This window comes from Torulaspora globosa, chromosome 3, assembly GCF_014133895.1.
Source record: "Torulaspora globosa chromosome 3, complete sequence".
Taxonomy (NCBI): Eukaryota; Fungi; Ascomycota; class Saccharomycetes; order Saccharomycetales; family Saccharomycetaceae; genus Torulaspora; species Torulaspora globosa.
In genome coordinates, this window is record NC_050729.1 from 595,868 (window position 1) to 621,314 (window position 25,447).

Below are 25,447 nucleotides of genomic sequence, written 5' to 3' on the forward strand. Positions count from 1 at the left end.
ACGTAATTGAATATGACAGTCTAGACTAGCGATCATAGACTCAGAGATGAGCTTTTTGTCACACTCATTTGAAGCCCAAAGAGCAGATATCCAGACTTTGCATCTGCTGCAACAGATCAGCTATCTTATCATCTAGCAAACCATTAGCATAATCATCTCTTGATTGCTGATCCAAGTATTGTTGAATTTGAGCGAGTCTAGTGTATCCGTCTGTGCAAAATCTCAGTTGAATTTTTACCAATGCTTCAAAACTTGGATCATAGTAAGGAACTCTCAGCGCAATGAGTTGAGGTAACTCCTGCTTTAGTTGCTCGTTCAAATTGTCGAAGATATCCTTAGCCAATGCGAGTTCCTTTTCGGATCTTGGCAGCTTTGAAGCGTCCTTAGCTGGTTTGTCAACCAGTCTACGGACCTTTGCCTTAGCGGCGTCATAATCCTGTTTTTTATGCTCTCTCTTCTTGATAGCCTCGTCGATTTCTTTGAAATAGCCGGAGAACTTCGATACGGGGTCCAGCACTGCCTCTCTGAATGGTCCATCCAATTGTTTTACAGTCTCGGAGTCAAAGTCTTGAACGCATTGCAGATAATAGTTACCGACGTTGTAGCCACCGCTGCTTATATACTTCGAGTCATCGTACAAGTTGGATATCACCTCGGCGACAGTAACTTGAGATGCCGTTACAGCTCTTATGGAATCCAGGTATCCTTTAGCTTCCTTTTGTAGGGCCTCACCTGCCTTCTGAAGCACTTTATAACGACGTTCCTCGATATCATACTCCTTATCGATGGTTTTGTCCACGTCCTTGACAATGACACTGTTCCCCGCCCTGTTGATAGCCTTTTTAAAACCTTCCCAACTCATGATGACAAAGCTAAGACCCTCTTACCAGTGTTCAATGCACCCAATGGACTCTATCTTTGCGCCTCTTCATGAGATGAAATATTCCGCTAGTGGCTCCTTTTTCCTTTGGTTTTGTTCCCCTGGGTTGAGACACATACGCCTTAGTAAGCGGTGTACGGATGTGAACATCACCATGAATGAGAAGTCCAATTCATAAGCGTTTCACATCAGTTGGAGGCTGTCCGGTCAGCCTAGAGATCTTTACAACTTAGGATAGCTTATTATGTTGGTATGATGCTATGTTCAGAAAGTTCACGGCCTCTTAGGAGATAATTGCGTGATACTGACTGAACAATGAGATAGGGCTTTGTTTTATTTGCTAACCAAGACCCTGCAAGCTGCAGAAGCTTTGACTATTCTAAACTAGGAGAAATGGGCACGAAATCTACTCTGGTGCGATCCCGCCCAAATATTCTCCAAAGCGATCTCTCAAACCAAAGACCGACTGAAGCAGTTTATGGTAGCATGCTAAGCCCTACCACGGTACATCAAATGGAGCGGCTAGCACAAGCAAAACTTCACTGAATCGGAGTATGAAAATTATCGGATCTGGTGGTTTTACCTAATATATACGATAGTAGCCGATCGGCTCAACAACTCGTTCTTTAACGACAGTACGTCATCACTAGCAACGGAAGAGCGATCTGTTGAGCACATGCGGGGAAGAAATCGCTAACTCCGAAGCCATCCCTCCGGATGTCTCTAGTGAAAAAAGAAATAAGATGAAGAGGGGTAGGTTCGGCGGTCGAGTAGCGAAAATGGTGCCAGCGTCACAAAAGAGAGTCGCTAGTAAAGTTTATTGGTCATGTCATGTCTTTTGAATATTTAAGTCTCTAGCATCAACTATACTGAGAAAGTGGACGCAATACGCACAGCGTTAGATTGCGTCTCATTCTTAAGGTTAAAAGATAGTCCTTTCGTTTGTTGGCAAAACAAATGGACGAGCCAAAATGTAAGAGTTCTGTCTTGTAGCAACACCCGCGTAGGCATTGTACCAGGCAATAAAAGCCACAATGACACCAAGCACACCACCCGCTCTGGTGACGCCAACTTTACCTGCGAATTCACCGATGGACAACAGCAGAAAGGTGACCGCAAGGAAGAAAAACAGTGCAAAGAACATAACGGTGGATTTCAAGGTACAAACTGTCAGAAGAAAGGTGAAAATAGACCATCCAAGCAGATAGAATCCCAAAGCATTCTTGAGATCGCTTTCATTTCCTTCGTAGGCCCCCAAGATACCAAACCATGGGATGTGAATAGCACCGAAACTTAACCAAAATCCACCGTATGAACATAGCGCGGTAGCACCAAAAGTGTTCTCGAGCGCGATTTCCCAAATGCCTGCAATCAACTGAACAAGGCCACCGTAAAACATTGCCAAACCCACAACAACGTTAGGCACTGTGATCCCCATGGCTCTTGCGTTGAACATAGATAGCACAAAAGTGGTCAAAGCGAAAGCCGATAAACCTAGAGGAGCAGGATTGGCGAATTTGTGTAACGAAGGTGGAGCTAAACCAGGATTCAACGTACCGCCGAACGCTTCATATAGGTCGCTCTTTAAAAACTTTTGACGTCCAATAAAAATGTATTCGTTATTATCACCAGCACTGTAGATCTGACCAACTTCTGCATCGTGTGGATCAACACCAGTAGCTTGATGGTCTAGATCGGTGTTGTGACTAACTTGTTCCTTGTCAGACATTGTTAGATTTTTGCTTTCTATTAATTGTTTGATGTAGTGCTAAGATGTGTATTTGTGTCTGCAACTCGATTGAACTCCGAAACGCTTGACCCATTTTATACACAAGTTTTTTTGTGTAACAATCTCACCACCCACTCGTATAAGCTGGTTACTCCTCTTCCATTGCACTAGATTGCTGACTCAAATTCCTTGATATGCTACCACAACACCTAGTCAGGTCACCGATAAACTTGGACCCTGCGGGACCCTCTACTGCTCTACGAGGCAGAAAGCCTCATCCATCTCGAACATCTGACCGATCCAACAGCCGACAAACTACCCACCATCCTGCCGCGGCTGCCTGACTTGCTGCTTGCTTCCTTTTCCCCCCGGGTCCCGCATGGGCATATGTTGCCGTCGCGATGCCAAGCTTGGCCTGATGCCAAGGTTGCCGGCCCGTCGTTCCCTGGTCGCCACAAAAAAAATAAAAAAGGCCGTGCCACGGAACTATGCCTTCCGGAGCCGCTTCCGGGATCCCGGCGTTTAATCGGGTTTCGAAAATGTCCCGTCGATCATTTCCGATTACCTCTTGGTTAATAATACTGACCGTTGTGCATGATTAGATATTCATCAATCGTCCTCAGAAGGTCACTGACAATCTGTTCGTTTTGCGATCTAATGCTTTGCGTTTCACGTTCACCTGTTGCACGGCGCGTGCTGGAGCGCTTTTTGCGCCCTAACTTTTTATGCCCTGCTTCGCCCTGGGCGGCTAAATGTTTTGTGGCCGATACTCGACTCTGTATATGCATTTCAACCATCATACAACCAAGCTTGTCATCCTGTTGAGTAGGACTGCCGATGGAGGCAGCGGTCTGGTTCATCTCGGCTGGAGAACTTGATTTGGCTTGTTGTTGGTTCTTCCATCTTCTAAATCGATGATGTTGCGTCTGTCTTTCAGATCTGCTCAGCACTTGCCTCATTCTGTCGTAAAATCTTGTAGCACGTCCTGTGGTAGTCATTATGAAGGTCCTTGCTCTATAGAAACGGTCGTTATGTATTGACTGTTTGTGGTTGTTACGCTTAAATCTACTGGCGTCCCGCATTTTTTCTCTTTTTGACGGCAGAAAGAGATTGAAGGGGGGGCAAGTCGATGAGGATACTTTAAAGAGGCCATTCATCGATATATACCGCTTCCTTCTCACCTTGAGACGGATTGATGACATTAAAGTAATCGAAAATTGAGAACTCTGCTTCTTGATCGTTTGCCGAAGTCACACCACTCTGCGTCATTTGCAGAACACTCTCAAGCGTTACTTTGTAACAATCGTGAGTGACTTTTTCCAGCTTGTCATCGTATACCAGCACGTCGCAGAGGGATCTGATATTGGCAGTGGTTAGCTCGACATTGGCCACTTGTGCAGCTGTGATAAAGTCTAATATCTCCTGAGTTGTAGAGTAATTCTTAACGTGTGGAGCATACAGTTTCTCCTTGTTGCCCTGGCTGAAGTTCTTGAATCCATTTGGATATGTGCGTTCCGAGACGAACCTCCAAACAATTGTTAGTAAACTATTGATGAACTCGACGTCCAGCTCGCTATCTGTGAACCAGGGGCCTCCAGTGACGTCTATGGAGGGCTGTAAATTGTAAAGCATGTAGATCTTTCTTGTTGGGAATTTGACACTCTTGACACTCTTGACATATCTTTGCGATTCCAGACTTTTGAGACATTTCAGCACAACGTGCTGGTGGAGATTGGTCTTTGCCTTGATGGTCTTGGTCCATATGCCCTCTCTGCCGCTTGCCTCGATGTATGAATATACTAATGCTTCCTCCGCAGACATCGCGGACTTTTTTTGGGCCTCCACGACCTCTACCGCTTGAAATTTCAACTCATTGTTTTGCTTGATCAGTTTGATGAGGTTTTTGTCCAGCAGCTCCTGAACAATGGTCATAAGGTCATTTAACGAGCTCAATCCAGAATGAGTCTGCAACTCCGGCTGTGTGAACATTGCTCCAATTCCTCCTGCCAGCATCTTTGTATGTAAATCTCTTGCGCTGTCAGAGAGCTCGATCGAAGCTCCTAACAGGGTATCCATCTTTGTTCTTCTATGGTCTTTTTGTCTCAATGATAGCATTCTAGCTCATCGCATGGCTTTTTCATTCTTGATCTTGAACAGGATCGATTACTGCTAATCGCCGTGTGAAGAGACTACATTGGTAGAACGCGATCTGAACAAGATTGGTTACTGAAGTGTGCAGCACGTTAATGTTGAAAATGTGCACTCGGCGAGTGAATCAGATTACGTGTCTTTGTAAAGGGTATTGCTGGCACGAGCAACCTTTCTTGGCCAATGTACCGTGCGTAGTTTGGCAGCAACACGCCTTTCTCTAGTCGAAGCTTAGAGTTGCTCCTCTACGCCGTTGCCTGATTTAAACATCAAAGTAGTTGATATACACAAAACGGATCGGGTAATAGCTTTACTTTCTCAACAAATTTCGAGTGTAAAACACAAATACCTGCTTGACGGTTCACAACACTACTTCTGCTCCACGACGATGAGTTTTAAAGCCAAGTAGCCTATCAAAAGGAACACAACGTTGAACAGACACAATATTTTAACGTCGAGTATCATATTCTGAACAACGAAACCGAAAGTGCTCAAAATAGTGGCACCGGGAACCTCAATTTTCAGACCATACTTTGTCTCTCTCAATGTTAAATTCTTCACTTCATTGATCAATAGCGATTCGTAGGCATAGTAGAATAGCGAGAGATTCTTCAAGTACTTGAATGCCATGTTGGTGATATCTTTCGTGTTGATGAATAGACCACTGAACAACAGTGATCCCAATAAAATAAGGACGCTAAAAATAATCGAGTTGTTCAAATCCTCGAAGATAATCCCGATAGCCAAAATTTCCAGTGATATACCCAAATTGAACATAACAAGGACTCCGATGAAGATGAGAAAAGCCTGACCTTTCATATTGAGACCCACCAGAGGATAAACCACTAAAGCCAGTAAAACTGGTGGGACAACTCTCAAAGGTAGAACGTCACTCAAGACCTTACTGATGAAATAGGCCGCAGGGCTGTAATAGTTATTGGACCGTTCCTTGATAAAAATGATCCTTTCCATCGCGAAAGAGCTCAAACCGGTGAAAGTGACAAACCCAAAATACGTCAAAATGAAGAAGAAAAGCCCCATCCTGTTCTGGAAGCCACTGATATCGTTCGATACATCGTAGTAGAGGGTCCCCAAAAACAAACCAAGTACTATAGTCAGCAGGTAGTTTGCTAGTAACAACTTTGGATTTCTGTAAATGTTCTTGAACGATCTTGAACATAGAATCGACAATTGCTGGAAGAATGATGCCGCTTTTAGGGTAGAGGGTAACTCGATTGAGGTCTCTTGATGATTGGCATCTATCGTGTCGATCTCCTGCTTAAGTTCGGCATAGTACGGACCTTCCTTGAACCTAATGTTGAGAAGTTTCGTATTCATGGAGCCGAGAGTTTCGCCTTGAGGGTCCACACTTTCTGCTAGAAGGTTCCTAATCTCATCTCGGTGCCCTGCTAGATGCTCCCACTCACGTTGATTGAAAGAACCTACTGATGCATTTCTGTCATCCAGGGCCGCATGCAGACCATTATTCTTAGAGGACGGGCTGAAGAGCCCGGCCGAAATTTCCACGTCTTCATTCGATGAGCTCACGTCTGGCTTCTTTTTCCTCCCCTCAGATTCAAATGTTATGTCTATCAGGTAATCTGCTATATTGTAGTCTGATGGGCATTGATAACCATTATTCCTCAAGAATTCACTTACCCGAATCGCTTCCCCGGAGTAGACCATCTCCCCACTGCTTAATAGAATCAATTTGTCAAATAAGTGAAAGATATTCGATCTCGGTTGATGGATCGATAGCACTAGGGTTCTGTTGTAGGTCTTGGCCAATCTGACCAAGCATTCCACCACATTGTTGGCATTATTAGCATCGAGACCAGAAGTCGGCTCATCTAAGAAAAGTACTAATGGACTAGTAACCAATTCGCAAGCGATGGAGACACGTCTCTTTTCTCCTCCGCTGATGCCTCTTTCGAAATCATTCCCAATTACACGATCCTTAATATGGAAAATTCTCAACTCCTCTAGCACCTGATAGACTCTCGACTGCTTAGCAGCAAAGGAAAGTGCTCTGGGCAAACGAAGCAGAGCACTATTTAGAACTGTTTCGTAAACTGTTAAAGTTGGTAACAGGTAATCATCTTGATCAACAAATCCGATCAATTTGCTGTAATCCTTGCGCGAGATATCGGATCCATTAACTCTGATACTGCCTTTTACCTGGCCCGTCTTTCTTTTCATTGCTAAAATGTCCAGCAAGGTAGTTTTACCAGCGCCCGAACCACCAAGGAGCGCCATTATTTCACCTGGTTTCACAGCGCCACTGATACCATTCAGAATCTCCTCATACCCCTTAGAGTTGTTGATGCCATATGCAATATTTTCAAAACTCAGCGTTGCGACCTTGTCCGACTTCAAAAAGCTTTCATCATTCGAACCATCCTCAACTAGATGGATAGTACCATTCTTAAAAAGAGGAGATTTGGAGATATAGAAAGACACGAATGTGATCAGGCCCAACAACGAGACAGAAGTCAAGCTTAGTATTATTTTTGCACGCCAGGACATGACAACGTCCTTGGATGGTGGTTCATAGCCAGGGATCTCGCTGTAATGCAAACATTCACCTGATTCGCAGCGTAGAGTAATGTACGGGTCCCCAAAAATAGTTTCGATCAATTCATTCATCGAGGGTTCCGTGAATCTACAATCCTTTGTCTGTAGATCGCAACTAAAGTCCCCCGGGCCTTTGATGGTCTCGCTCAGAAATTCAGATATGTCAATAGAACCGTGGGCACCACACAGCATTGCATCCGGAATACATCTGCACTTAACATCTTCACACTGATAGTGGGAAGAATTACTCTGCAAATCGTAACTGAACGAACAGTTGTCCAGTCCGCAGTAAAAACTCTCCAACTCGTCTATCCAAAACTGGAAGTTACAAGCTTTCTTCTTCCTGTCGCAGAAAAAGGTGACCTGCGGTATCTGTCCCTTCAAAATTTGCAAGATTTTTTCGTTCGTAACGTTACAGCCTTGGTAAAGCTTGTTGACGATCATCCCATTCTTATAGCAGGTACCTTTCCAATCCTTGTCGGGCATAAACGCATCACAAACGAAATCTTCCTCACACACGTTACAGTTAATACCACCCCATCCGGGTTTACAATCGCAAGTATTGGTCTCATTAGAACGTTGTGGTCTTCTGCTATTATCATCCGAAAGACCTCCACAAACTGGGATCGAACAATCGTCACCTGCAAACCCCTCTAGGCACTCGCATCTCCCCGTATTCGGATTACAATCGGAAAAATGTTTACATTCAAAAATCGGCAGCATGCAGTTGAAGCAAGGCGGGCACTTTCCATCATCGTCTGTGGACCTGCCACCATTTGACAAAGCGCTACCTACCAAAGTTGTTCTTCCTGTCTCCTTAATAGCATTAACGGGGTGACATAGAACAAACGCGCAAATGAAAGCAATGACAATAATATGTAGCGATCGTTGACCTTTCATCCCAATAACATTGACTTCCACAGAACAGATCTAACAGCGAAGAGTTTTGGCCGCCAATGTACAGTCACTATCGTCTCCCTACCTGTATCATACTAGCTATACCGCCCACGCTCATACTTCAGCCATATTATCCGATCTTGCCCCACTCAGCCGGGCAGCCGGGTAACAAGACATCACCGTTTACTCACAAACGTCACATGACCAAGACCCACACACCTTGTCTTCGATTCTGGGATACCACTATTTTCATTTTCAAAGCCCCCACTAACGGAAAATCTCGGACTTCCTGTTTCGATTGCATCCACTTCCAGCTTCCACTATTTTAGCCTATTCAAAGGAACACACCAATAACAAGAACTCACACCGTCGTTTGGCTGGCTGCTCGATGTAACCTTCAGTTGGCGACCAACTAGCAACAAACCAGCTACTTCAGTCAGGAATGGGAATTGCCGCCTGGAAGTCAAAAGTGTTAGGGCTTGTCTATGCGGTGATTCGCGTATTAGGCGTTAGATTAGTGTCGTAAACTGTGGAACTTCCTTGCATGGCATTTTTTTTGGTGACTCGGAGACCATTTGCAAAACCACACACATGAAATCTCTCTCTGTCTCACCACTGCTTCCTTCCAGGCAGGATTGCTGCCGACGGGAATTGAGTCGATTGTGTCTGCCCATGAGGTAGCGCAAGCAATTTTTTCGTAGTCAGTGCGCCTGCTAACTGGAGCAGGTTTAGTTGCTGCACCATCATGTTACCTTCTTTACCACTGAAGCATACATATCGTGTTATTTTTTCTTGTTGGTTCCACTTTATTCGATTTTTCAACACCACCAAGTGCATGTAGCTTTCTTTTTGAATTGGAATTAATTTGATATATAAACTGAGCGATAACTCAGTTGCACTTAATTGAACATCTTGATAGTATCTTTGGTTTATCACTCTTCTTTTAGTAGAACCAGTGTATTTTGTTAATAACAAAAAACATTAAAGCTCAAATTAAAAGAATCACAATGTCTCTATCTTCTAAGTTGACTGTTAAGGACTTGAACCTAAAGGACAAGCGTGTCTTCATCAGAGTTGACTTCAACGTTCCATTGGACGGTAAGACCATCACTTCCAACCAAAGAATTGTTGCTGCTTTGCCAACTATCAAGTACGTTTTGGAGCAAAACCCAAGATACGTTGTGTTGGCTTCTCACTTGGGTAGACCAAACGGCGAGAGAAACGACAAATACTCTTTGAAGCCAGTTGCTGCTGAATTGGAAAAGCTATTGAACCAGCCAGTTACCTTCTTGAATGACTGTGTTGGCCCAGAGGTCAACAAGGCTGTTGACGCTTCCAAGCCAGGTTCCGTCATCTTGTTGGAGAACTTGCGTTACCACATTGAGGAAGAAGGTTCCAAGAAGGTCGACGGTAAGAAGGTCAAGGCTTCTCCTGAAGACGTTGCCAAGTTCAGAAAGGAATTGAGATCTTTGGCTGACGTCTACATCAACGACGCTTTCGGTACCGCTCACAGAGCTCACTCTTCCATCGTCGGTTTCGACTTGCCAGAACGTGCTGCCGGTTTCTTGTTGGGTAAGGAATTGGAGTACTTCAGTAAGGCTTTGGAAAACCCAGTTAGACCATTCTTGGCTATCTTGGGTGGTGCCAAGGTTGCTGACAAGATCCAATTGATCGACAACCTATTGGACAAGGTCGACTCCATCATCATTGGTGGTGGTATGGCTTTCACCTTCAAGAAGGTGATGGACAACACTCAAATCGGTGACTCCATCTACGACGAAGCTGGTGCTGAAATCGTTCCAAAATTGGTCCAAAAGGCTAAGGCTAACAACGTCGAACTTGTCTTGCCTGTTGACTGGGTCACCGGTGACGCTTTCTCCCCAGACGCAAACACCAAGATCGTCAGCGAGAAGGAAGGTATTCCATCTGGCTGGCAAGGTTTGGACAGTGGTCCAGAATCCAGAAAGTTGTTTGCCGCTGCTGTCGCAAAGGCCAAGACCATTGTCTGGAACGGTCCACCAGGTGTCTTCGAATTCGAGAAGTTCGCTGCTGGTACCGAGGCTCTATTGGACGAAGTTGTCAAGTCCTCTGAAGCTGGTAACACTGTTATCATCGGTGGTGGTGATACCGCTACTGTTGCTAAGAAGTACGGTGTCACTGACAAGATCTCTCACGTCTCCACTGGTGGTGGTGCTTCCTTGGAATTGTTGGAAGGTAAGGTCTTGCCAGGTGTCGATTTCTTGTCTGACAGACAGTAAGTTGGTGAAGCTTGCGCTTGACTGATAGAGGTTTTGATTCAAGTGCTTCAAAAAGATATTTTCACTGAACTCCATATCATCTATATACGAATGAATAACGCTTTTTAATGAAACGATTATTATCAAGGACAATTATGACTGCTTCTGCCGCTTTTTTATCATTCTGTTTCTATCCTCCGGACCGACATATTCTTCTCCCAAAAGTTCGAAAATACGTTTATCATCAAAGCTTTCAAGCAAAATGTTTTCGCCCCTGTATAATCCGTGCTGTGTCAATTTCATGCCTTTCTGCACCGCTTTTATTCTTATCCATCGGTTAAATTCCTTAGGGCCAGTCCATTGTATTCTTGCCGCTCCCAGCTCTGAGTATTTGCAGCAAAAGAAATCCACCCGACGACAAGGATGTGAGCTTGAACTAAGAGACATGAAGCGATCGTCAGTCTCAAGCTTGATTAGTTTATCTGCAGATGTTTCCAGATAGCGAGGCTTAAATTCTGACTTCAGTTTGAAACCTAGGAAGTACTTCTTCAAGTCAGCGACAGCAGGAGGGTATTCTTCCTGCGAAGGAATTTTCAGCTTGCATTTACGAACCCTTTCTCTTATCCGGGAGCCGAAAACTTGCCGTATCTTGGGTGACAGCTGCAAAAAGCATTCAACGTAGCCTTGGTCATAAAGGGCTAGCGCCAGCTTTTCCATTATTCTTCCCAGTTCGGTGGTATTATCACAGCCTTTCTTATGAAACAGTATGTCAAGATCACCACACTCCTGAGCACCTCTCACATAACTACCTTGCAGCTCTGCGCTGCATGCTGGGTCTACGCGCTTTAAAGTGGTTCGAACTACATTCAGTATTTCATCACACTCATCCCTGCACATTTTCATCAGCCAGTCCTCGTAATAGGACCATCCAAATAAGATAGGCCAATCTCTGATGAAAACTTCCGGAAATTTCTTCAAGACATCTGCAAATGACTGCAGGCCCAGAAGATTCCATCGTTTTGCACTGTAGATTCCCACGTCGTGGCATTGGGTGAAATAATTCAGCTTCTTCTCCAGATCGAAAGATTCATCGAGCCCAGGCAAAGAGCCAGTGTCCAAAATTATCTGGATCTTTTTGGCGATACCAGGTCCAACACTAGCAATGTCTCGTCTTGCTTGCTCTCCAGATAAGATCTCATGTGGATATCTTTCAATTCCAATCTTGGCAAGTTTGTAGCCTTTGGATCGGTATTGGTCACCCTTTATCTCATATCTTCTGGCGAGTCTGCCAAAGGCTTTAATAAGCGTTTCATTTTTGGAGACATTTTCTTCATCTACCAGGTCTGCGTTCGCAACTGTCTCTGATATCGGGTTATCAAGACTTTCTTCCCTGGATGCTGCTTGAACGAAAGGGCTCTCATGGCTGTCTTTATGCGATGTCTCCGAACCTATGTCAGTGTCCGACTGACTCTCCATAGAGGACTCACGATCCGAAGCCTCCTTGTTACTTTGGCCAGCATGCTCATTGATTACATGAAAACCAGTGGTCGTATCTTCCTCATCGATTAAGACATTGAACTCAGGTGGGAGAGTAATTTTTCCTATCTTTAACCATTCACTTATACAATTTGCCTCGACACATGCTGGTCTCTCATGAAGAATGAAACTCCACACAATATCTGGATCCATTTCAAATTCCTTCAAAAAGAGTTCTTTATTGGTTAGTTTTTGATCCTTATCGATAAAGGATTTGTTGATAAGAGTTATCATTTGCTTGTCGAGCTCTTCGACATCGCAGATAACTGTTCCATCATTGGATCTAATCAGCTGTGACAGAAAGCTGAGTGTAGACGATCTGCAGTTGGGAAGAAAGAGGAACTTTTTACCTTGAAAGAGAGCCATAGCAAACTAATAAACTTTTCGATGCCGAGCGGACATCAGTACTTTTTGATGTTCTTTGCTATGTCAAGCATGCCAACCCACCTAATATTTCAATACCAAAGTTGCTATTAAGCTGCCAGTGCTATGCCAATGTCATTGCCTAAGTTTTCAATTGGGCACATGATTACGTCGACTAAGCTAACTAGACGTGTGATTCTTGCGTCGCAATGGAAAGCATTGGCTTCGACCGACTACTTGCCCTCCTCTTTTCTGGGCTTTCTATTTGGGAGCTTGTCCTTAAGAAGCTTTCAGCCACCAGTAATTGTCATGTTGTCCTTTACCTCTGAAATGCGGAAGAGAACATGGCTAGTCAGGAAGAAGGACGGTTCGTTCCGCTTATGCGTGGACTACCGAGTTCTGAACGAAGCGACGATCAAGGACCCATTCCCTCTACCAAGAATCGAAGTATTATTGGCAAAGATAGGGAACTCGGCCGTCTTTTCCTCACTCGACCTTCACTCCGGCTACCACCAAATCCCGGTCAAGGAAGAAGACATACCCAAGACGGCTTTTACAATCCATAACGGTAAATACCAATACCGAGTGATGCCGTTTGGGTTAGTCAATGCACCATCTACGTTCTCAAGGTATATGGCAGACATCTTCCGCGACCTTCCATTCGTTCTTGTTTACCTGGATGACATAGTAGTCATGTCAACGACAACCACGGAACATATCAGCCACCTAGATACAGTTCTAAGCAGGCTCAAAGACCACCAATTGATAGCCAAAGAGAAAAAGTGTCAATTCCTACAGAAGGGGATTCGATAGGATACAAGTATTAGTAATAAGTATTGAACGAACTATCACAAGCTCTAATTACAGGATCAACCATATCAACCCACGAATAAATACCGTAACGTATTATTACAGTTGGCAGCACCAAATGGTGTAGAGTCACTCTCTACGGAAGGCAGCTTTCGAAACGGCGCTACCAAATGGTGTAGTCACCGTGTACGACCCAATCAAGTTCCACTGCGTGTTTCAGAGCGAAAAATATGAAACTCACTTGAAACGAGCGAGGGATTGCAGGTGGTTCGTTGAAGTCTGGTGGTCCTGTAGCAGTGCAAGTTGTCATTTGAAGACAGTTGGGTTGGATTGAAGTAGCGATTGGGTTCGTACCGAGGCAATTGCGCAGTGGAAACAAGATGTTTTGCAAATTGGGTGGCCAGTTGGCTCGTCAGCAGTCGGTGAGACACTATGCTACTTTGAAAGAAGTGGAAATGCGTTTGAAGTCGATCAAGAATATTGAAAAGATTACCAAGACGATGAAGATTGTTGCTTCTACCAGGTTGAGCAAGGCTGAAAAGGCAAAGAACACCGCGAAGGTGTTCGATTCTGCAGACGGACAGTTTTACAAAAACGCAGAAACGAAGGCGTTGGAGCAGCAGCCGGAGCAGAAGGAGCTGGTGATTGCGATCACTTCCGACAAGGGTCTTTGTGGGTCGATCCACTCGCAATTGGCGAAGGCGGTGAGAAAACACCTGGAGGGATCGCCTAGTGCGGATGTTGTGGCGATTGGCGACAAGATTAAGGCGCAGTTGGTGAGAACTCACGCGTCTAACGTCAAGTTTGCCGTGAGCGGGATCGGTAAGGAGGCTCCTACGTTCTTGGAGTCGGCAGCGATCGCGGAGAAGCTGTTGGGGCTGGGTGCTGGGAGCTACCCAAAGATCTCGATCTTTTACAACGATCCCGTGAGCTCGATCTCGTTCGAGCCAAAGATCAAACCGGTGTACAACGCTGAGACGATTGCCGAGTCGCCAGGGTACAGCAAGTTCGAGATCGACACGGATGCAAACGTGCCCACGGATCTGTTCGAGTACACGCTGGCCAACAAGATCTTGACTGCGATGGCGGAGGGCTACGCCGCAGAGATCTCTGCGAGAAGAAACGCGATGGATAACGCCTCGAAGAACGCCGGTGACATGATCAACAGGTACTCGATCCTGTACAACAGAACAAGACAAGCAGTCATCACCAACGAGTTGGTCGATATCATCACTGGTGCCTCCTCGTTGAATTGAGCGCTCTGGCGGGCGATTGCTTCGCCATCTTTCTCATGTTATCATATTCTTACGTATATAACCATACATTTCTGCTTTCCTTTAACGCTGTTTCAATACGTGAAACTGGGCTAAAACAGCTATGTCGGCGCCTGAGATCGTCTCGAGAGGTATATAAGGATATGTAGGACGCCAGTCTATCGGTAGCTTATGCCAGTGTTGTGGTGTTCACTAAGCTAGCAAAAATGTTTCCTTTGTCCATGGTGTGGTTCTGTATTAAGCGTATGCCTCGCATCTTCGCATTATGCTTTAACATGATCGTCATTTTCCTGACAATCTTCCTGCTGCTCGGCTGCTACAACGAGTCGAGTCTGTCGACCTTTCTCGTGAGTTATAGATTCGAACCAAGCTCTCCGTTTTATTCGGTAATCGAGTCGTCGTTCCAGGGCGCCCATGGACGCTCAAACTCTTCCTTAGACGGCCTGGAGACGGTGAGGGTGAAGTCAGGTTATATGGGTGTCTGCTTGCTGGACCTGCCTAAAGGATATTCTGATGGGTCAACCACAGTTTGCTATCCAAGAAAGAATCTTTTTAACACGGGCCTTTACAGTGATCTGTCCATTGAGCTGTTTAATCTGCCCACATCAAACGGAACTTCTCCTTCGCCTTCGCAGAAAAATGTGCCGATCAAGTTGAACATTCTGCAATTGGGACAGTTGACCTCTGTCGAAATTATTCATCCCTACATTCTGATGGCAACGGTCGTTCTCTCATGTGTCATGTTCCTGCTAATCATTTATGTGACATTGCCGAAGGTACCCAAGAAAAGCTTAGTAAATCGTCTTCTCTTGATTTGGAGCTCAGCTCTTACTTTACTGTGGGGATTTGGAACCATGTGGACCCATGTAGGTATCAACGCAAGCGCGGAGATGGTCTCAGCAGCTAGCATGGGGATCATTCGCTCAAGCAAGGGCAAAAAGGCTGCGGCACTGTCGTGGTGCGCTTTTGCATTTCTTCTGATAGACTGCCTCATCATTTGGTTATTGTACTTCAGAGATCGGAAAAAATTGAGCGACGAGATCGACAAAGTCAGAGCATCCGACTCTTATCAGAGCTCTAAGTATCACTCCGATTCTTCAACCTTAGCTTAAATACTATTTTTTTCGCAAGTGTCAGTGTGGAACATACTGACGCGCCACTGTCATCAATTAACGGAATCTGGAAAATCTGACTACCGCCGCCATTCCATCTATCGCAATCGATACATTGGCTAGTGGCCTAGGAACCTTGTTGCTATTCATATGAAACGGTGTCATTAACTTGGGTGCGATGTTGTCGATGTTGGATTTATGTTTAGTTGCCGACTTGCCAAACACACAATCGGCCCTCCAGATTAAATATTAAACAAGGTGAGATTGGCAGACTAAACAGTCAGGGGCACCAAGTGCTAAGTATTACCGCAAAATGTTTTGGATTAGTGCAATTTGACGACTTGAGACGTATGTCATCATATACCCGATCCCAGAACTGGTTCGCTCAATTCGCCATAACTCCCAGGTTGCCTACTCCCGATGTCATTCAATGGCTCAATTACAGTAGCATTCCTCCTCTACGCGAGAGTCTCGAAGGAACATCGTCTGTGTCATCTGCCTTAATGAAATCTCGACTACGAAAAATCTACTAGAATCCCACGCCGAAAGCAGCTCTCCGAGAATGGGAGGCAGTGCAGCAAGTGTAGGCCAAAGATCTGGAAGAAACAAACCCAACAGTTCACTCTGGCTATTTATACAGCTGCACAGCTTGACTATTCAGCCTAAACGATACAGCGAATTGAGAAGTCAAGCAGTCAGATGTGCGTTATTTTCACAAAAGCTGTAAACGAATATCTCGAGCTTCATCATCTAGAAAACATCATTGTTGACTTTTATAAAGAGAGACAACTAGAAGCGTTGCAGCAAGGCAGCATCGAATACTACTGCAGAAAAGGCTCTGACAGTTGTAAATTTGTAAGTGATCACAAATGAGCGGATCTTCTGCGATATTGCATACCGTGGCAAGAATCCTGATACTATGCTATAGAGTGTTGAAGGTGGTGATACTACCTTTCTGGTGGGCTTTATGCTGGATTTTTCAAGAACCAATAAATGCATTGGATCGCAAGTACAGAGTACGGGAAGATTTCTATATTATACCGTTCTTTTTGAAAACATTGGTGAAGTATATGTACGCTGTTCGCCAAAACAGATTCCAGTACTGGTATCTGTTTACAAAGCAGGTCAAGAAGAATGGAAGGGGCACAGCTATATGTTATCCAAGACCATCGCTTATCAAGGGCGAATATGAGCTGGAATCATACACGTATAACGAGCTTTATGAAATTGTGCTGAGATTATCTCACATTCTGCATTATCAATATGGCGTAAAGGCCGGAGATCATGTTGGGCTGGACTGCACTAACAAGCCATTGTTTGTATTCTTACTTTTTTCCCTATGGAATATTGGAGCCATCCCAGCTTTAATAAATTGCAACACCTTGGGTAATCCTCTAGTGCATTCTTTGAAGATTGCCAACGTGAAGAAAGTCTTCATCGATCCACAGGCTAGTGGGCCTATCAGAAATTCCGAGTCATCGATTAAGGAGATAATTCCTGAAATTGAACTCAATTATTTGGAGGAGGAGAGTTTAATGCGTATTTTGACTGATTCAAAATCGCCTGAGTTCCTCCAGTTAGACGACATCAGATCGCCTAAAGGTCTGACAGACTATAAGCCTGCATTGTTCATCTACACCTCTGGAACTACCGGATTACCCAAATCTGCCATTATGTCTTGGAGAAAAGCGGTGTTTGCGTGTCACCTGTTTAGTCATGTCTTCCATATGACTCGCCATAGTGTCGTTTTCACAGCTATGCCTTTGTTCCACTCTACTGCTGCAATGCTGGGTTTGTGTTCTGTCATTTCACAAGGTGGCTGCCTCGCCATGGCTAACAAGTTTTCAGCATCAAACTTTTGGAAGCAGGTATATCTGACAAAAGCTACGCATATCCAGTACGTTGGTGAGATCTGCAGATATCTGCTTCAGACTCCAGTCTCGAAGTACGAACGAATGCACACGGTTAAGATGGCATATGGAAATGGTCTAAGGCCCGATATTTGGCTAAAGTTTAGGAGGAGATTCAATATTGAAACCATCGGTGAGTTTTATGCCGCAACCGAAGCGCCCTTTGCCACCACCTGCATCCAAAAGGGTGACTTTGCTGTCGGTGCTTGCAAAGCTTATGGTTCCATCATCAACTGGTTTTTATCTTTTCAACAAGTTCTTGTTCGAATGGATCCTGAAGACGATTCAACGATATACAGAAACTCGAAGGGATTCTGTGAAAAACCTGCTATCGGTGAACCCGGTGAATTGTTAATGAAAATATTGTTCCCTAAGAAGCCAGAGACTTCATTTCAGGGCTATATTGGCAACAAAAAGGAAACACAGTCAAAGGTTCTTCGCGACGTGTTCAAGAAGGGTGATGCCTACTATAGATGCGGTGATCTATTCAGGCAAGATGAAAATGGCTTCCTGTATTTCCTTGACAGGTTGGGCGACACCTATAGGTGGAAATCGGAGAACGTTTCTACTACAGAGGTGGAAGATCAAATAATGTCCTGTAATGATAAAGATTTCGCTCAGGTTGTGGTGGTAGGCGTTAGGATTCCTGGATATGAAGGAAGGGCTGGATTTGCTGTGATCAAGCTAGCAGACTACAAGAGCATCCCCGAGCAGCGAAAGCTCAAACTGCTTGATAATTTGCTAATTCATTTAAACAGGGAGCTACCAAGCTACGCTCGACCAATTTTCGTCAAATTCGCTGATAAGATTGAAATGACAGACACCAACAAGATTTCAAAGAAAACGTATAAAAATCAAGTACTTCCTAAAGGCGCTGATAAGAACGAGACTATTTATTGGCTCAAAGATTATAAAGAGTACAAGGTTCTCACTGATGAAGATTGGCAAGCAATTGTGGCACAAGATGTAAAATTATAAATAATTCAAGAAGTGAATGCATTGATAAATAGGTCTATTCTTCTTATAAACCACCGGTGCTACCATACCAAGGAGATATATATGCTGTATGGCATGGCCGCTGGACCTTTATCAAGTAAGCCAGGCATAAGCCAGATAACCCACCAAGAGTAAAGAAAACACCAGAACCGCTGGAAGAAGGCATGTCACCAAAACGGGCTTGGGGCTGATATTAAAGCCGCCGACTACAATCTGATTTAACTCGGGATCTGACGCGAACGTGCCATCTGTATAATATTTTTCCATCAAGTCATCCTTTTCCTTCCAAACTTCGTATAGCCATTGACTAAAAGCTTCCTCATCATCCACCGGTATTTCAGCAAGGTTGAACGCCCTTATGTGCATATCCACCAACTTTGGAGTTTGGCCCCTCAAGAATATATTGGGAAGCCTATACATCATCTCGCCATAATCACTTCTTCCGACACCTGAATAACCTATCGTAATATCGTAAACAACCTCCACGCTTGCCCTGAGCAGTATGAGAGAGGATCTCAGACCAGTTGAATGAGGCAGCAAGACATGACTAAAAGGCTGTCTGCCCACTTTTTCTGCAAAGCTCGCACTCTTTCGTCTTGTTGTGGCGCTTAGATTCGTTCCTTCTGGGAATAATAGTAAGCAGTAAGGCCACGCCTTAGAATCATCGGTCTTATTAACATCCCAATACATTTCACCGTCGTCATCCACTCGTATCGGCCGCGCCCCTGACAGCGGCCCCACACCTCTTGAATTCGCATCAATAACGCCCAAACTGTTGTGTAATATTATTTTATCTTGAGCCCACTTCCTGCTCAAGAAGATAAATTTGAAGTTTCTCATTCCATAGCCTAGAAGAGGGATCGATTCCAATGATTTCTTCAACATGATATATATACTCCCAGCCAGATCGGCCGTAGAGGTCAGCCACCAGAGGAAAACCCAGTCAGTATATATCTGGTGATTTGCAATAATAATTGACCGGCGCTTCATCTGAGAAATTATCTTGCCATTACTCTTTCTGAATGTTCCTTTGGCCAAAGTTGCATTATCGGTAGAGATTCGAATCGAAGAAGGTGAGACAAAATTCAGAATGCATATCAACAGGGAGATAAACGCCTTCTTGGTCATATTTAATTTGCTCTGTAACTCAGGGGACCCTCGACGGTAGAATGTTTGAAACATGACTTGCGACATCACCAGAGAAGCACATCCGTAAGTCATCAAAATGATCGAAAGCACCGCTATGGCGAGCTTCTTGATTCTGACCAAATGCTCATTCATGACCAACCGAACCAAAGTAGCCAATTGGCCTTATCGTTTCAAATATTTAAGATACTCTAGTGTGTCTTTTCTCCCAAGCAGATCTCCTTTTCAGATCAACCCGCTCGATCGACTGCTGTGTCTTGATATATCCTTTGAATAAATATATATTTGACATAGAATCTGTCGCCTGAAGTATTCATTCTACCTGATCATAAAGCTTCTGTAAGTCGTAGTTTTGTCTCCAGTAATCACCATATCTTTTAAGCACCAGAAGGAAAGTGCTGGAGCCGATAATGATGAAAGCCAGCATTGTGAAGGCCCAGCCAGTTCCCATGCCTTTAAGCATTGGTTCTGTGACGAAAACAGCAACTGCGGCGAGAATCTGCCGAATAAGGTTATTCAATGCAACACCTGTGGCACCGCGGCCCGGCAGAGAGTCAACAAGGTACGAGACGGTGGCACCAATTGTCATCATTGAAGCGAATCCGAACAAGGCTGTCCCAACTAGCGGAGCAACCCAATGGCATTTTTTGTCGAGACACCATCCGAATATGAGAAGCGAGACCGGGAATACGGCGACTGCGGTCACCAAATTCCAGGAGATACGGGCCTCCGGGGCCAGTATTCCGTACTTTGCCTTGTAATTCTTCAGTAGCGTATCGACCCATCTTCCTCCATAAATCGATGCGATGATATATGTCACAGAGTTTGGGATGTAGAGAAGACCAACAAAGAGCGGCTTGAAATTGTAAGGCGGTCTTGAATAATCGTATTCAATGGTCATGTTGACGAAGTACAGGATGGCGAAAGAGATCGCTGAAAAGATGATTGCAAGCAGAACTGGTGGATACTTGAGAAAGTACACTGATTTCATGGGTTTTATGAAATAAACGTAGCAGAAACTCAACAGGCCCTTTTCTGTGGACTGCTTTTGCATGCTCTCGTCGCCTTGCTTACCGGCCCCTCGAGACTTTTCAGTCTCTATTCTTGCGAGCTCATTTTGCAAGTTCGTTCTTGCCCTATCTAGGTCATACTCTCGTATTTTTGATTCCCATCGAGGGTCCAGCGACTGTATGCGTGAAATTTGGGGGGCACCGACATCTATGTTGTTATCAGGTGGAGGCCGATATTTGTATGTGCTGCTAGCCGCTGTTAGGACCCGCTTGATTTCGCCTCCTTCATCTTCACCATTTCCTGTAATGTTCTGCAAGTCTGCCGGCCCATGAACGTCACCTTTGTTCGATTGCATGTCGGCATTTTTTAAATCACAAGGAGAACGATTCAAATTCTCCTTCCTCCTTTCAAGCAGAATCGCTGCAATTGCTGCCTTACTATCTTGCGTCCTCAAAGTCTCTGGTAGAAGAAATACCAGTAAAAGCACATTAACACCCGACAAAATAACCATAAACCACTGTGTGGATCTCCAAGACCAGCGAGTCAGTAGCCCACTAGCAATAATGGGAGACACCAGAGGCGCCATCAGCGCGCCCATATAGTAGATGCCGAGATTCCTACCTCTTTCTTCGGGTTCAAAGAGGTCAGAAACTGTCCCAGCTCCTACAGACTGGACTGAAGCTGATGCAGCACCACATAGGACTCTTAGAACGATAAATGATTCAATATTAGGTGACAATGAAGTGCCAATGCAAAACGCAAAAAGCATCACAAATGAAATCACATAGACTGATCTTCTTCCATGCAGCTCAGAGAGAGAAGACCACCAAATTGGGAAAATTCCTAGACTCAGAGAATAAACACCCACTGACACGTTCACCATGAAAGTGGTTGTGTCCAGCGATTTCACAATGGGGTTAATGGCAGGGAACACTATGGAAGTGGCCATCGGACCCATCACGGATGAGAATGCAATGATGAAAACGATCAATTTTTTGATCGATGCCTGGTATTCTCTTGGATCCTTAAACTCCGGAATTAGCGTAAAGCGAGCTAATAAGCCACGGCGTTCTTTCTTTGGTACAACATATCGCTCATCCTTGAGACGCCCTAAATCACCACCACTTGAGTTTACGATATTAATCTCACCTTCATTTCTATAACTGTCTCTGTCAACAAGGGGCTTCGGTTCACTGTCTGCGACGGAAGTATCGGAAGCGATGCTGTGCGAGTCAGAGTCTCGAGAAGGATCTCTTGAGACCATTTTCCCATGGCCTATGGATTACACTATGGCTCACTAATCACTCAGTAACAGCTTTTAGTGCGTTGAGGTTTTAGTTTTATGACATCCTTCTTGAAGTCGTCATCGCACTCTTTAAGATAGCTGATTTGTTGTTTCCTGGAGTAATATAATATCTGACTCATAATGCGAGATTCCAAAATTCCGATGGAATTAGTTCAATAGTGCGGCTATCAAAAAGACCAAGAAATGCTATAAAGAGCTAGATAAGAAGGTGCTCGATCTGCTAGATGAATCAATTGATGGTTATGTAGTACTTCATTTATCCTTTGTAGTAGTGCGTTGGCACAAGCGGCATCTTGGCCAATTCGATCGGGAAAAATTTATTTCTTACCTGAACAACCAACTTAGTGCCACTCTTGCGATGTGCTTTCAGAACGTAAGCTTGACCGATGTTGATGTTACCTAACGTTGGAGATGCACTCCCCGAAGTGACGGCACCGATCTCCGTTTTCTTGTCCGGTAGGAAGATCTTGGCACCGGTTCTGGCGGCGGGACCCTTATCCGAGTACTTGAATCCAACCCGTACTTTCTGGTAGTTGTCGGAGTTAAACTGGTCCATAATCTTGGCGTAGCCGTTAAATTTAGCGGCATTATCTGCAACATTTCTTCTGCTTTTAGAGACAACCCACTTCAGTGCCGCTTCGACAGGTGTTATATCTTCATTCAACTCATTACCGTACAAGCACATGCCCGCTTCGAGTCTCAAACTGTCTCTTGCGGCAAGCCCGATGGGCTTGGTGAGCTGATTATCGAGCAGTAGCTGGGCAAAAGCGATCGCCTTTTCATTAGATATACTAATTTCAAAACCATCCTCACCGGTGTATCCCGATCTGGCAACATCGATTGAAGTTCCGTCATATAGTTCGAAGCGGCGCCTTTGTCCAAATAACAATGCTTGCAATGTTTGTCTTTCGCGCAGTAGAGGTTGCAGAACTTGATGGGCCTTTGGACCTTGCAGTGCTAGCAAAGATTTTCCCTGAATGACACTCCATTTGCAATCGCCTGCGAATGCTTCGATTTCTCCACGTAAAAATTCAGTATCACGATCAATGCAGCCAGCATTGGTGACTACGTAAAAGTCATTCTCGCCTTGTTTCGTTATCAGCGTATCGTCAACGATACCGCCGCGCTTATTCAACAATACAGAAAGGGTACCGGTACCCTCTGGTAATTGCCAGAAATCCGTAGGGGTCACCGTATGAAGGAAATCGGTCGCTTCGTTGCCGCTCAATCTGCTTTGCAGCATGTGAGATACATCAAACAACCCCGCGTTCGTTCTAGTCCAATTGTGAGATTCGATGTGTGTCTGCCCACGATATAGGACTGGCATCGAATAACCAGCAAACGGAACCATAGTACCTCCGAGCTCCATATGCAGGTCATAAAGAGCTGTCTTTTTCAGGTTAGAAACTGCATTGGTAGAATTGAACCTCCGGGATATCGTCCTTGAAAGCATTTCGGTAACAACTGTATTTCAATGGGCTATAGTCCTGACAGATCAACAGTGAGTCGAAGGCATGGGCGTCAAATGGTGTTCCTATCATGGAGCTTTTATGTTATCTGATCGCTGTAACCGGAGTCAAAAAGAAGTCATCCGTTATTCTTACCCGGTTTTCGAAGTTTTTAGCCGCCGAGCTCTCGAGCAGTATATAGAGTATTTACAACTTTGAGCAACTTCTCTTGTAACCTAAGAAGTAGCAGGTAGCTCACCACAGTATTTACAGGAATGGCAGTATCGCTGTAGTTTTTGATCAACGGGTTCCAGATCAGTTATTCTCTCTTTTTAGGCTTCTCAAAGACCTGGGCAACGATTGTGTTGCAACTGCTTAGTAGCTTGATAAAGGTTGAGACATTGGCAAGACACTTGTCAATCTTATTCCAAGGTTCTAATACTCCCTCCTTAAGCAGATCGAGCGCTTCTGAATCTGGTGCCAATGGGGCTCTGCTGAAATTACGTTCTCTTAAGGTATCTGCAACGATGCCTGTGACTTGAAACCTGCTGAGGCCATAAAGATTTTCAACTGCCCTTGTCATAGGCACAGCGAGTGCCATGACAACCGAGTCTACCCCTAGTTTCACCTTGAGGTCAAGCTCAGGTTCCCTGGTCATTGAAGGAATGGCTTTAGCCAAGGCGATTCCATACGCTGGAACAAATCCAGTGGATAGTCCATGACAGAGGGTATCGTTGATTATGTTGTCTAGCACACTTCTTCTATGATCAATTTCGAGCTCGCTAGTGCCTCCAACTTTGACAGTGATTGTCATCCGAAGGAATTTGTTGCCAGTATCCTGGTCTCCCCAGACTCCAGAGTTATGCAGGAATGCTTCGCCAGTGGTTGCTTGAAAAGAGTCTAATTTGCCGTAAAATTGATCAGCACACATTGTGCTTGGCACATAAGGACTGAAATCAGGAGAATAGATACTGGAAGCGCCATTTGGGAGCCCTAGAAAATCGATTAGTTGGTGGTTCTCCTGCAGGGACAAATCACTGCAGGCTCTTGCGTCGTACTTCATAATGACGGTTCGGCTATTGTTTCCCTGTCGTCTATTCCTGTTGTTGCTTATCGTGATGGAAGTCAGAGCGTCGCCCAGGCAGTCGCCAGTCACAATCACCAATACAGATTTCTGGTTCTTGGCAGCATAATTGAGCGTTGGCAGGATTTTACTAGCATCATTCAATGTCCCATCATAGAGAAGTACAAGGATGTCTTTATCGATAGAAACTAGTTTCTTCTCCGGTAATTGCAAACTTCTAAGGTAAGCGTCATTGGTATCAAGAACTCCTGCCGGAAATCTCCAACCTCTTGAAATGGCAAGTTCATCCTCTATCCTCTGCCCTTTCACGACTCTGACTATATCTGGTGAGGGAAGTTTGTAATCCAAAGAATATAGCACCTTGCGGATGGTTTCCGAATCCTTATTTGTTTGGCATAGCTTTCCAACAAGGGCATCGACCTCTTCTCGACTCTGAACTGAGATCTTCTTAGACCTGAGAAATGTTCTCACCTGCTCGAGACTTTGTATTATTCCTGTAAGAGTTTCTTTGCAAGGAGACTTATAATACTGTTCCATCAAAATATGAGTCAATGAAGCGCTCATGGGTATAATGTTTCCATCGTGACAGTCGACAAACAATTGTAGCCCAATTTTACCCAACTTCTCGTTGATATCCAGGAACTTGGGATCATTCATCGCTTCCCTCAACTGATTCGAATCTAACAACTCCCTGATGACATTCTGCAATTTAAGTGCATTCTGGGATGTGATTATCTGTGGCTTGCTTCTATACTTACCTGTGGATATCAAAGATTTATTGTAGGAGGTAGAGTTTATCACTCTATCCAGTAGTTTAATACCCTCCAGTACGGCCACCCTAGTCGCTGGCTCATCGGTTTTGACAACGGGTGTGTGTAGGGTTTTAATTGAACGAATTACAGCTCGACAACATCCGATTCGCTTTATCCCTCGGCCTACCATGATCGACATCACCATCAATTCTCAGATCTACCTCACTTTTCCTC

The 25,447-nt window shown here is 44.6% G+C and overlaps 15 protein-coding genes across 15 annotated transcripts; 5 read left to right on the forward strand and 10 right to left on the reverse strand.

Moving 5' to 3' along the window:
* Positions 1-64: 64 nt before the first annotated feature.
* Positions 65-862, reverse strand: RVS161 (amphiphysin-like protein RVS161; the record flags this gene model as incomplete). Its single annotated transcript, XM_037282913.1, has 1 exon — positions 65-862. One exon carries the CDS (start codon positions 860-862, stop codon positions 65-67), a length of 798 nt encoding a protein of 265 aa, XP_037138809.1.
* A 940-nt stretch (positions 863-1,802) lies between these two features.
* Positions 1,803-2,609, reverse strand: ADY2 (Ady2p; the record flags this gene model as incomplete). The annotated part of the gene is made up of 1 exon (XM_037282914.1): positions 1,803-2,609. One exon carries the CDS (start codon positions 2,607-2,609, stop codon positions 1,803-1,805), a length of 807 nt encoding a protein of 268 aa, XP_037138810.1.
* A 572-nt stretch (positions 2,610-3,181) lies between these two features.
* HG536_0C03040 (uncharacterized protein) lies at positions 3,182-3,691 on the reverse strand (the record flags this gene model as incomplete). The annotated part of the gene is made up of 1 exon (XM_037282915.1): positions 3,182-3,691. The coding sequence occupies one exon, from the start codon at positions 3,689-3,691 to the stop codon at positions 3,182-3,184; it is 510 nt and encodes a 169-aa protein (XP_037138811.1).
* Positions 3,692-3,749: 58 nt separating this feature from the next.
* RPC34 (DNA-directed RNA polymerase III subunit C34) lies at positions 3,750-4,724 on the reverse strand (the record flags this gene model as incomplete). Its single annotated transcript, XM_037282916.1, has 1 exon — positions 3,750-4,724. The coding sequence occupies one exon, from the start codon at positions 4,722-4,724 to the stop codon at positions 3,750-3,752; it is 975 nt and encodes a 324-aa protein (XP_037138812.1).
* A 402-nt stretch (positions 4,725-5,126) lies between these two features.
* On the reverse strand, positions 5,127-8,231 carry ADP1 (putative ATP-dependent permease ADP1; the record flags this gene model as incomplete). The annotated part of the gene is made up of 1 exon (XM_037282917.1): positions 5,127-8,231. The coding sequence occupies one exon, from the start codon at positions 8,229-8,231 to the stop codon at positions 5,127-5,129; it is 3,105 nt and encodes a 1,034-aa protein (XP_037138813.1).
* A 1,004-nt stretch (positions 8,232-9,235) lies between these two features.
* Positions 9,236-10,486, forward strand: PGK1 (phosphoglycerate kinase; the record flags this gene model as incomplete). Its single annotated transcript, XM_037282918.1, has 1 exon — positions 9,236-10,486. One exon carries the CDS (start codon positions 9,236-9,238, stop codon positions 10,484-10,486), a length of 1,251 nt encoding a protein of 416 aa, XP_037138814.1.
* Positions 10,487-10,618: 132 nt separating this feature from the next.
* Positions 10,619-12,367, reverse strand: POL4 (DNA-directed DNA polymerase IV; the record flags this gene model as incomplete). The annotated part of the gene is made up of 1 exon (XM_037282919.1): positions 10,619-12,367. One exon carries the CDS (start codon positions 12,365-12,367, stop codon positions 10,619-10,621), a length of 1,749 nt encoding a protein of 582 aa, XP_037138815.1.
* Positions 12,368-12,490: 123 nt separating this feature from the next.
* On the forward strand, positions 12,491-13,177 carry HG536_0C03090 (reverse transcriptase family protein; the record flags this gene model as incomplete). Its single annotated transcript, XM_037282920.1, has 1 exon — positions 12,491-13,177. One exon carries the CDS (start codon positions 12,491-12,493, stop codon positions 13,175-13,177), a length of 687 nt encoding a protein of 228 aa, XP_037138816.1.
* A 377-nt stretch (positions 13,178-13,554) lies between these two features.
* On the forward strand, positions 13,555-14,430 carry ATP3 (F1F0 ATP synthase subunit gamma; the record flags this gene model as incomplete). Its single annotated transcript, XM_037282921.1, has 1 exon — positions 13,555-14,430. The coding sequence occupies one exon, from the start codon at positions 13,555-13,557 to the stop codon at positions 14,428-14,430; it is 876 nt and encodes a 291-aa protein (XP_037138817.1).
* A 224-nt stretch (positions 14,431-14,654) lies between these two features.
* On the forward strand, positions 14,655-15,560 carry FIG1 (Fig1p; the record flags this gene model as incomplete). Its single annotated transcript, XM_037282922.1, has 1 exon — positions 14,655-15,560. One exon carries the CDS (start codon positions 14,655-14,657, stop codon positions 15,558-15,560), a length of 906 nt encoding a protein of 301 aa, XP_037138818.1.
* An 869-nt stretch (positions 15,561-16,429) lies between these two features.
* FAT1 (long-chain fatty acid transporter FAT1) lies at positions 16,430-18,448 on the forward strand (the record flags this gene model as incomplete). The annotated part of the gene is made up of 1 exon (XM_037282923.1): positions 16,430-18,448. The coding sequence occupies one exon, from the start codon at positions 16,430-16,432 to the stop codon at positions 18,446-18,448; it is 2,019 nt and encodes a 672-aa protein (XP_037138819.1).
* Positions 18,449-18,559: 111 nt separating this feature from the next.
* On the reverse strand, positions 18,560-19,747 carry CST26 (putative acyltransferase; the record flags this gene model as incomplete). The annotated part of the gene is made up of 1 exon (XM_037282924.1): positions 18,560-19,747. One exon carries the CDS (start codon positions 19,745-19,747, stop codon positions 18,560-18,562), a length of 1,188 nt encoding a protein of 395 aa, XP_037138820.1.
* Positions 19,748-19,925: 178 nt separating this feature from the next.
* Positions 19,926-21,887, reverse strand: QDR3 (Qdr3p; the record flags this gene model as incomplete). Its single annotated transcript, XM_037282925.1, has 1 exon — positions 19,926-21,887. One exon carries the CDS (start codon positions 21,885-21,887, stop codon positions 19,926-19,928), a length of 1,962 nt encoding a protein of 653 aa, XP_037138821.1.
* Positions 21,888-22,185: 298 nt separating this feature from the next.
* Positions 22,186-23,382, reverse strand: GCV1 (glycine decarboxylase subunit T; the record flags this gene model as incomplete). The annotated part of the gene is made up of 1 exon (XM_037282926.1): positions 22,186-23,382. The coding sequence occupies one exon, from the start codon at positions 23,380-23,382 to the stop codon at positions 22,186-22,188; it is 1,197 nt and encodes a 398-aa protein (XP_037138822.1).
* Positions 23,383-23,696: 314 nt separating this feature from the next.
* On the reverse strand, positions 23,697-25,418 carry TCM62 (Tcm62p; the record flags this gene model as incomplete). Its single annotated transcript, XM_037282927.1, has 1 exon — positions 23,697-25,418. One exon carries the CDS (start codon positions 25,416-25,418, stop codon positions 23,697-23,699), a length of 1,722 nt encoding a protein of 573 aa, XP_037138823.1.
* Positions 25,419-25,447: the final 29 nt, after the last annotated feature.